Below are 11,523 nucleotides of genomic sequence, written 5' to 3'. Positions count from 1 at the left end.
ATGGCAATTGGAATCTGAAATGACTTCCCAAATGAATGCTGAACAACGTTTGTCTTGGATAGTTATGTGTCGCAAAAACAAATCTAGGATAGATCGATAAATCCAAAAAAGATTGTGGTCCACATGTACTAGTAGACCCAACTGGCCAGACGGTTGGGGATGAATGGCGATAATCTGGACACGAATGGATGGAAGCTTCTATCGAAGGTAGCCAATTTTGGCGTCGGTCGACGGTGTCATATACCAAAGCTAGGACTAGGCAGTGCTTGCAATTTGCGAAATACGTACGAGTCTGAAGTGTTGCCGAATGACGACTTTAGTTCTATAAGACAGTGGACAAAGTACGATGGAGGAAATCTAGGCACCGTGAACGTGGTTGTTTGCGCCCGTTGACAACCTTCAATCGAGGACGACGACTAGTGTTGAGGAGTCACTTGTGCAACTGCTGTTCGCCAAAAGATCTGCTGCACCGCCCATAAAGAAAAAAATCAAGTGACTCTGTGGCTACCTCCATTGTGAAGGAGAGAGAATGAGTGAGGAAAGAGATGAACGCTAGTACCCTTCATAGGATGATGAGAACTAAGTCATGGTAGCTTATCTTAGTCTTATCTTTTTTTCCTTCTTGATTTTACTTAATTTCCACAAATCCAAAATTACCCATAAAAAAGCTATCCACCTAAACACTAACACGTAATCACTTAATAATACATCTTCTTTAATTTCATTTCATGATGACTGAAAAAAGAACTGAATTTTGGGCCATTTTGAAAAAAAGTACTAGTTCGTCAAAGGATTGTTTTGAGTCCAAACTTTTAAATGGGCTGAGTGGACTATTATAACGCCCACTTCATGTTGGGAGGCCCAAATTACTATTTTCAAAATTTCTTTGTGTATTGTTTACCTATTCTTCCTCAATCCTCTCTTTCCCCTCTTTGTTACCAATATTTAATATTTTCATCCAGCCAAGATTAAAAATTAGTTTTACTTAAAACATTAGACTTGATTATAACCCAAAACTAATAGTTTGCATCCCAACTTTAGAAAACAATGAATGGCAACAAAAAAACCACAAAACGTATAAATAACACACAAACATAAAATCAACTTAGAGCCTCAAATATGCCCCTAAAAATTCCCTCCTCAATTTAACCACAACTTCTACAAATTTATGTTAATCTTTGTGATAGAGGGTATCAAATTTACCTCCAAAACCAAACTTTATTAGTGTGAGTTAGTGAATATTCATATATACCTTCCACTGAAGGAGGGGAGTAACGTTTGGAACCATCAAGCTACAAAAATAAGACGAATGGTGTTAGAAGAAGAAGATTTTCCGAGAGGTGATGATTTTAATTTGATATAATACAATATCTACCAAGAGTCGGCTGAAGCCAACAGGGTATGCAGGGCAGGAATGCGCAACAAGTATATTCGCCTAATTTGGTTTTGATGTGTCCTTGCACGAAAAGTACGCTCGATCTCAGGGTCAGCTTCAAATTCTGGTTCAGCACTAGGACTCATAAACCGTCAGGCTACTCTCCGCATTGAACAGCCAGTACAATGAGATCTGTCCTGCAAAATACCAAAAACACACTCAAGCAATAAACGTTAACCAATCCCCAGCAATGGCACCATAAACTTGTTAGTGCAATATTGATCTTAAACAATGCGCTGATACATATATGCAATACTACTTCTAGATATGCGTTAATTATGAATGTTCTTGTAGTATGCCTCGCATTGTCACAAGTTTCCTTACGTTGGAACCAAGTGTAATTCCACCGCAAGTTTCTCGGTGTGATCCGAGGTCGAACACAGGGACTGTTTGAGGTTATTATGGTATGCTTGGGGTATATGTGACTAGGTTTTTTTCAATGTTTAAAGAGTGTTTGTAGAAGTATATAAAAGTTGCAGTAAAGTAAAGGAAAGTAGTAAAATGATATAATAAAATAAGTACAGTAAACCTAAGCTAGATGATACAAGATACAAGCTTTAGGATACAAGATGCTGGGGTCCAGGCTGGTTGTGAAGGTTATGCAAAGAACATGGAATGTGGCGGCAAGTCTTATGTACAAACAGAAAGAGAAAGATAACTAATATAACAGCGCAAGTTCTTAATTTCGTCAAAGTTATAAGTACGGTTCCGCTTTTCTCTTGGTGTACACCTCTCAGTAATCGACCGCACTCCCACATGTCTGTGGTGAATCAGAGACTAACGTAATGAACACATGGTTGCTTCCATGTCTGGAAATAATACTCGCTTTAGTTAACACATTCTTCTAACCTTGTCTCGATAGATCATAATGGCATCCTCACTTCTGCTCTCACAGGTGAAGATGTCGTCTAGCATGCTTTAGCTAAACACATTTATCTCTTTAACACAAGTTAAGTACTCATTTAATTCATATTAACTACCAAGGGATTAAGAAGACATCATGGAGAAAGGGAATAACGAAGGAACAGAAGTAGACAAAAAATAGAATATGAAAGCAAACGAAACATTTAGTAAGTCTATTAAGCGTTTGATACGTGGTTTGTGAATGAAAGGATAAAGAAAGTGAAATACAATGATGAAAAGAGATAGAACATAGACAAACAAGCGCCAACGTCTTGGCACCGATTCAGTTGGAGATCTGCTTGCTGGATTTGATGGATAAGATGAGTAGATGAGCTTCCCTCTAAGGCTTGCTCAATCGGTAGCAGGGTTCTCAGCATAGAGCTTCTCGGCGGGTATTTGGTAGAATAGAACTAAGACTCACCTCTCTACCTTGTTTCTTCCTCTTCCTGGATTTTTTCAGTTAAGCACTCAGCTTAGCCTTTTCTCTCAACACTTTAGCAACAATTAGCTCCGTATCCAGTAGCATAAGTTTTCTTTGAAATCTATGGGGTATTTATAGGTAAGGATCTTTGACTCCAGCCTTGTGGTCCTCACTTGTTGTTATTGAAATTCCAAACGTGGAGGGATATTATTCCTTCTGTTATGCAATCAGACATTCAATTCTACACAAACGTTAGTTATACACGTGTCTCAATCCTCCGCTTTTGCATTGCTCAACTGCATCTTTCGATCGTGAGTTCGCACGCGGTGTTGTTTTTATTACCGCATGGGGTTGAAATTCAGCTCTAGATCGACTGTCACATTGCGCCATCATTGCATTAATCGTCTCTTCATTGTTGATTGACGGGCACAATGTGACAGAAATATGTTGATCAGTTCTTCTTGAGCCTTGAGGGTAAGCGATGACTTGGTTTTTCTACAAAACATAGTGAAATCTCCTTTTCTTCCATTTTAAAGATGTTAGTGGATGTAATTGCAATAATTTATAATTATTGAATTTCTGAGCTAATTTTCGTACAATTGATGCATATTTACTATCTTTTGGCCGCAATATCTAGATAAGGCGGTCTAAATAACTTGTATTTCTACAAGTTATCAACAGCCCAACACCGCATCGTTGGAAAGTAAACGCAATTAATCAGACTGTCACAAGGTGTGCGACTTGTGGTGAAGGACATGTAATGGAAGAATGCCCACAGGACCCACAGTCTATTTATTTTGTGAAAAATAATCCATTCTCTAACATCTACAACCCTTGGTGGAGAAACCACCCCAACTTTGCGTGGAAAAATCAACAACATAATTTCCAATTAGTGGTGCAAAAAGAAGGGTCACCCGGATTTTTCCCGCGAAACAACGATCAGACGAGTAGTCAAGCCAGTAGTTCGCAACAACCGCAATCTTCCTCCTTCGAAAGTTCGTTGAAGAAGTATATTGAGAAGAACGAAACTATGCTTCAAAACCAGGCGACATCCATCCACAACCTGGAATTATAGATGGGTCAGATTGCGAGCGAACTCAAGAACAGACTGCAAGGGGCCCTGCTGAGTTCAACAGATCTCCCACACAACCCAGGGGGAACAGGTAAAGAGCAATGTCAAGTCGTGACATTGTGGAGTGGAAAGACAGTAGTGGGGGAGAGGAAGAAGCCTAGTCAAATGGCTCCAATTGCACTGGAACCCGAGATTGAGGTGACTGAAGAAGAAGAAGGAGAAAAAAAAAGCGATAAAGCCAAATATTATGTCTACATCAGAGCCAAAAGAAAAGGGGACTGTGAGAGTACAGTTGCCACCGTTGCCACAGAGACTCAGAAAGAAGAAGAATGGCGAGGTACAGTACCAGTGCTTCATGACTATGTTAAAACAATTGCATATTAATAGTCCGTTCACTGAAGTGATTAAGGAGATGCCTGGTGATAACTTGTAGAAATACAAGTTATTTATACTGCTTTATTTAGATATTGCGGCCAAAAGAGAGGAAAGTTACGTCAATTGTATAGAAATTGGCTAAGAAATACAATAATTACAAATTATCGCAAATACACCCACTAAGACCATTAAGATGGTAGAAAAGGATATTTCAAGTCTATTTTGCAGGAAACCAAGTCACCATATGTGCTCATGGCTCAAAAGAGAAAGATGAACGCATCTACGTCACATTACGCCCATCAGTTAGGAATGAATAGACGATCAACGCAATGACAGCGTAATGCGACAGTTGATCCAGAGTTGAACTTCAACCACATGCGATAATAAAAACAACAACGCATGCGGGCACACAATCAAAGATGCAAATGAGCAGCGCAATCATGGAGGATTTTGACACGTGTACAAATAACTGTCATGCATTTTCGACAGACTGATTGCATAACAAAAGGAATATTTATTCCACCATTTTCGGACTTTCCATAACAATAAAGTTGGGACCATAAGTTAGAGAGTCAAAGCCTTCAACCTATAAATACCTTCAAAGAATTCATTGAAAGATATACTGGATACGGGGGATAATTGATATGAGGCTATTGAGAGAGAGCTGATCTGATTGCTAATCGGAGGATATTCGGGAAGAGAAGAGACAAGGCCAAGAGGTGAATCTCAGTGCAATTCTGCCAAATCCCTGCCGAGATACTGTGTACTTAGATCCCTTCTACCAGTTGAGCAAGCATGAGAGGAAAGCTCATGCTTTCATTCACTCCATCAACACCGGCAAGCGATTCTCCATTCCAAATCTATGCCAAGACGTTGGCGCTTATTTGTATTTTTTTCTAACTCTCATTCATCAATTGTATTTCATCTTCTTAATCTCTTCATTCACAACCATGTATCAGACGCTAAATAGTATTATTGAATGTCTCGATCATTTCCATTTCCACTTCTCTGTCTATTTCTATTCCTCCATAAATCATTTTCTCCATGATGTTTTCTTAATCCCTTACTGATTAATATGAATTAAACAAGTAACTTAATCTGTGCTAAAGAAATAAAGATGTTTAGCTAAAGCATGCTAGAAGGCATCTTCACCTATGAGAGCAGAAGTGAAGATGCCATTCTGATCTGTCGAGAGAAGGTTAGAAGAATGCGTTAACTAAAGCAAGAAGTACTTCTAGAGAAGGAAGCAACCTTGCGCTCATTACGTTTTTCCCTGTTTAACCATAGAGATATGGGAACGCAGCCGATCACCTAGAGGTATACGCCAAGGTTGAAGCGGAACTGTACTTATGCCTTTAACGTAATTAAGGAACCTACGATGTTTGTACTAATTATCTTTTCTCTTTTTATTCCACACAGAAGACTTACCACCGCATAACACAATCTTTGTATAATCTTCACAGTCAATCTCACCCTCAATATCTTGTATCATGAAACCTGTATCCTGTATCATCATAGCTTAGGATTATTTTATCGCATATTACTTTTATCGCAATTTACTTTATTATTGCATTTTTACCGCTTATCTTTACTTTACTGCACAATCTACTTTATCGCATGTACAAACAAAACAACACCTTTATTAATTTGAAAAACCCCTGGTCGCATATATCACAAATATAACACAATAACCTAAAAAAATCCCTGTATTTGACCTCGGATCAAATCAAGAAACTTGAGGTGAAATTATTCTTGGTTTCAACGCAAGGAAACTTGTGACAACGCACAGCATACTACAAGAACATTCATTAATAACGCATATTTAGAAGTAGTATCGCATATCATAATATAAAATATATGTCTTCAAGTTTATGGCATGGACTTGTAGCCTAAAAACAAACAAGTGTATTTCATCTTCTAATTCTCTTCATTCACAAATCATGTATCAGACGCTAAATAGTTTTATTGAATGTCTCGATCACTTTCACTTCCACTTTTCTGTCTACTTTCGTTCATCCATTAATCGTTTTCTCCATGAAGTTTTCTTAATACCTTAGTAATTAATATGGATTAAATGAGTAACTTGATCTGTGCTAAAGAGATAACTGTGTTTAGCTAAGGCATAGACAACATCTTCATCTGTGAGAGCAGAAGTGAAGATGTCATTCTGATCTGTCGAGAGAAGGTTAGAAGAATGTGTTAACTAAAGCGAGTAGTACTTCCAGAGATGAAAGAAACCTTGCATTAATTACGTTCATCCCTGTTCCACCACAGGATGTGGGAATGTGGCCGATCACCAAGAGGTATACGCAAAGGGAAAAGTGGAACGGTACTTATATCTTTGACGTAATTAAGGAACTTGTGCTATTTATATTAGTTATCTTCTCTGTTTCTACTTCACAAATAAGACTTGTCACCGCATTACATAATCTTTACATAATCTTCACAGCCAGCCTTGACCTCAGTAATTTGTATCATGAAATCTGTATCTTGTATCCTCTTAGCTTAGATTTACTTTATCGTGATTTACTTTAATGCAATTTATGTTATTATCGCATTTTTACCGCTTACTTTACTTTATCGCATGTTTAGTTACTTGTACACAAAACTCTTTTATATATTGAAAAACCCCTAGTCGCATATATCACAAACATAACGCAATAACCTAAACCAGTCCCTGTGTTTGACCTCGGATCAAACCGAGAAACTTGCGGTAAAATTATACTTGATTTCAACGTAAGGAAACTTGTGACAACGCACAACATACTACAAGAACGTTCGTTAATAACGCATATCTAGAAGTAGTATCACATATCATCACATAAAATCTATGTCATTAAGTTTATTGCATGGACTTGAATCATAGTACAACGACTGCGTTTACAACCACCTAAAATATGCATTTTTGGGGTAGAATGAAAAGCTGCCAGTAATTATTTCCTCTAAACTGAATGAAGACTAGGAGAATGCGTTGCTGAGCATTATGAGAAAATATGTGCAAGCGATTGGTTGGACACTCGCAGACATCTAAGGAATTAGCCCCGCATATTGTATGCATCGAATTCATCTCGAAGAAAACCACAAGAGATCGATTGAAAATCAGCACAGACTCAACCCTGCGATGAAAGAGGTCGTTAAGAAGGAGATAATCAGGTGGTGAGATGTGGACATCATTTATCCGATAGCAGACAGCACGTGGGTCAGCCCCATGCAGTGCGTACCAAAAAAATGTGGGATGACAGTAGTCCCCAACGCAAATAACGAGCTGATACCGCCATCACCTGTTGGCGTATTTGCATGGACTAGCACAAGCTGAATGCGGCAACGAAGAATGATCATTCCCCTTTACCTATCATTGACCAAATGTTGAATCGTCTAGCCGGAAATGACTTCTACTTCTTTTTGTATGGGTATGCCGGTTATAATCAGATTATGATTGCTCTCGAAGATCAGGAAAATACCACGTTTACTTGCCCGTATAGAACTTTTACTTTTCACTGCATGTCGTTCGGCCTCTACAATGCGCCGAGCACGTTCCAAAGGTGCATGATGGCCATCTTTTCAGAATATCTTCAAGACTCGGTTGAAATATTCATGGACAACATCTCTGTCTATGGGCACACATACAAAGTCTATCTTGCCAACCTAGAGAAGATATTGAAAAGATGTGAGGAGTCAAATCTCGTACTTAACTAGGAGAAATGCCATTTTATGGTGAAGGAGGGCATTGTGCTGGGGCATAAGGTATGTCGGGACGGGTTGGAGGTTGACAAGGGAAAAATAGAAGCAATTGAAAAGCTCTCTCCCCCAACAAGTGTAAAAGCTGTATGGAGTTTCTTGGGGCATGCCAGATTTTACAAACGTTTTGTCAAGGATTTCTCAAAAATAGCACGACCGTTGAGTGCGTCGTTGGAAGCCGATAGGAAATTTTACTTTGATGATAATTGCTGCAACGCGTTCATGATTTTAAAGAACGCACTGACAACTGCACTCGTATTGATCACGCAAGATTGGACACTTCCCTTTGAAGTAATGTGCGATGTGAGCGAGTATGCGATGGGAGCAGTGCTAGCACAGAACAGAAAAACAATATTGCATCCCATCGCATATTCAAGTAAGACATTAAACCCTGCTCAAACTAACTACACCACAACGGAAAAAGAGCTGTGATAACTTAGGTGGAGCATTCAGAGCAACCAATCGATGTAATCGATCACATATGCAAGTAAGACATTATACTGCATCCCTAGGTAGAGCATTCGGAGAAACCAATCGACGCAAAATTTAAGATAGGAATTGAGCATTATTGCCTTAGTAGAAGATATGCTTGAGGACAAGAAAATATCTAAATTTGGGGCTATGATAACTTGTAGAAATACAAGTTATTTATACTGCTTTATTTATATATTGCGGCCAAAAGAGAGGAAAGTTGTGTCAATTGTAGAGAAATTAGCTAAGAAATGCAAGAATTATAAATTGTCGTCAATACACCTGATAGCTTGTAGAAATACAAGTTATTTATGTCACCTTATCTAGATATTGCGTCCAAAAGTTAGTAAATATTCACCTATTGTATGAAAATTAGCCTAGTATTACAATAATTATAAATGTTTACAATTACACCCACTAACACTATAAAGATGGAAGACAAGCCAAATTTTACTCTGTTTTGCAGGAGACCAAGTCACCACTTGCGCTCAAGGCTCACGAGAAATTGATCAACGCATCTCTGTCACATTGCGTTCGTCAATCAACAATGAAGAGACGATTATCCCAATGACAGCGCAATGCAACAGTTGATCCAAAGCTGTGTTGCAACCTTATGCGGTAATAAAAACAACACCGCATGCGAACCCATGATCGAAAGATGTAGCTGAACAATGCAAAAGCGGAGCATTAAGACACGTGTACAACTAACGGTTGTGCAGAATTGACATTCTGATTGCATAACAGAAGGAATAATATCCCTCCATCTTCGGAATTTCCATAACAATCAGTGTGGACCACAAGGCCGGAGTCAAAGACCTGCAGCTATAAATACCCCATAGATTTCAGAGAAAAGGTATGCTACTGGATACGGGGTAAGGGTTAAAAAACTGTTGAGAGAAAAGGCTGAGCTAAGTGCTTAAGTGAAAAAATCCGGGAAGAAGACGAGATAAGGCCGAGAGGTGAATCTCATATCTAATCTGCCAAACACCCAATTGAAAGCTCTGTGCAAAGATCCCCGCTACCGGTAGAGCAAGCTTGAGAGGGAAGCTCTTCCTACCAGCAAGCAGATCTCCATCGAATCAGTGGCAAGACATTGGCACTTGTTTCTATCGGTTCTATCTCTTTCATCATTGTATTTCACTATTTCTTTACCTCTTCATTCACACCATGTACCAAACGCTTAATAGAGATATTAAATGTTGCAATAGCTTTCATTTACCATTTTCTGTCTATTTTCGTTCACCCATCAATCACTTTCTTCATGATGTCTTCTTAATCCCATGATAAGAAATATGCATTAAGCAAGTACTTAATCTGTGTTAAAGATATAAAATGCATTTAGCTAAGGCACGTTAGGCGGCATCTTCACCTGTGAGAGCAAAAGTGAAGATGCCATTCCGACCTGTCGAGAGAAGGTTAGAAGAATGCCTTAACTAAAGCGAGTAGTACTTCCAGGCATGGAAGCAACCTTGTGTTCATTACATTAGCCTCTATTTCACCATAGACATGTGGGAGCGCGGCCGATCACTGAAAGTTGTATGCTAAGAGAAGAGCGGAACAACATTTGTAGCTTCGACACAATTGAGAACTTGCGTTGTTATATTCTTTTTCTTTCTCTTTCTATTATGTTCATAAGACTTGCCGCCGCATTCCACGTTCATTGCATAACTTTCACAGCCAGCTTGACCCTAGCATCTTGTAACATGAAGCCTGTAGCTTGTATCATCTAGCTTAGGTTAATTGTATTTTTATTTTATCATCGCACCTTTACTGCCTTACTCTGCTTTATTGCAATTTATATACCTGTATAAACCAAACTTTTAAAGATTGAAAACCTGGTCGCATATATCATGAACATACCACAATAACCTAAATCAGTCCACGTGTTCGACCTCGGATCACACCGAGAAACTTGTGCTGGAGTTACACTTGGTTCCATCGTAAGGAAACTTGTGACAATGCATGGCATACTACATGAACATCCATAATTAATGCATATCTAGCGGTAGTATCACATCATTTTGAGCATAGAACATCATCAATCATACATCTCGGTGTTAGCGTATATAAAACGGTCAACAAGTTTATGGTGCCATTACCGAGGATTTGGTTAACAGTTTATTGTTTGAGTGTGTTTTTGGTATTTTGCAGGACAGATCTCATTGTATTGGCTGTTCAACGTGGAGAGCAGCCTGATGGTTTATGAGTCCTGATGCTGAATCGAAATTCGTAGCTGACCCTGAGATCGAGCGAACTTTCCGCACCAGGGTACGTCAAAACCGAATTAGGTGAAAGAAAACAGCTAGCATGGCGGACAATAACGATAATGTAGTATTGACTGGGAACCAAGGGGCTATTTGACCGGCTCAGGATCCTGTCTTCCTGGCAGCTGATCGCAACATCCCGATGCGTAATTATGCGACACCCAATTTGGTAATTTTTCGCCTGGAATCTCAAGCCCGATTGTGGAGCAGAATGCATGTTTTGAGATTAAGCCAGTCATGTTGCAGATGATTCAAAATGTCGGGAAATTCGGGGGTCTGCAAGGTGAAGACCCACATGCCCATCTGACCAGCTTTATCGAGATGTGCAGCAATTTTTCCTTACATGCCATGACCCCAGAAAATATAAGATTGTATCTATTCTCTTACATTTTGAGGGAGAGGCTAAGAGGTGGGCTTACTCACTGGAGCCAAATGAGATCACTTCATGGGAGCAATTGGTGGAGTGACTCATGAAGAAGTTTTTCCCACCCGCTGTCAATGCAAGGCGACGAAAGGATGTGTTCAACTTTGAACAGAAGGTGAATGAGACCCCAAGCACCGCCTGGGTGCGATTCGGGAGACTGGTGAAAATTTGCCCGCATATCTGGATCCCCAATTGCGTTTTGATGGAAAAATTTTACAATGGCTTGAACAGAGCAATGCAGGATGTTGTCGATGCCTCCGCGACAGGAGGTTTTATGGAGAAGACATACACGGAGGCCAAAGTCATCCTCGACCGCATCTCGGGGAATATGGATGACTGGATCGACGATGGGTATGGAGGCCGAGGTGCCAATAGAAGGAAAACTGAAACAGCCATTGTCCCTATGGAGACAATGACCAC

At 39.5% G+C, this 11,523-nt stretch overlaps 1 protein-coding gene across 1 annotated transcript; it reads left to right on the top strand.

Moving 5' to 3' along the window:
- Nucleotides 1-7,917: 7,917 nt before the first annotated feature.
- LOC120069798 (uncharacterized mitochondrial protein AtMg00860-like) lies at nucleotides 7,918-10,621 on the top strand. Its single transcript, XM_039021611.1, has 2 exons — nucleotides 7,918-8,255; nucleotides 10,567-10,621. Exons 1-2 carry the CDS (start codon nucleotides 7,918-7,920, stop codon nucleotides 10,619-10,621), a joined length of 393 nt encoding a protein of 130 aa, XP_038877539.1.
- The last annotated feature ends 902 nt before the right edge of the window (nucleotides 10,622-11,523 follow it).

This window comes from Benincasa hispida, unplaced genomic scaffold (genome assembly GCF_009727055.1).
Source record: "Benincasa hispida cultivar B227 unplaced genomic scaffold, ASM972705v1 Contig591, whole genome shotgun sequence".
Taxonomy (NCBI): Eukaryota; Viridiplantae; Streptophyta; class Magnoliopsida; order Cucurbitales; family Cucurbitaceae; genus Benincasa; species Benincasa hispida.
The sequence above is the reverse complement of the archived record's forward strand: the minus strand, read 5'-3'. Positions and strand labels throughout refer to the sequence as shown.

Bases quoted from the DNA above. Each gene is read 5' to 3' on its own strand.
- LOC120069798 (XM_039021611.1), top strand. From the start codon at position 7,918: ATGGTGAAGGAGGGCATTGTGCTGGGGCATAAGGTATGTCGGGACGGG. The intron at 8,256-10,566 runs GTATGCGATGGG...GGTATTTTGCAG, and splicing joins GTAATGTGCGATGTGAGCGA to GACAGATCTCATTGTATTGG.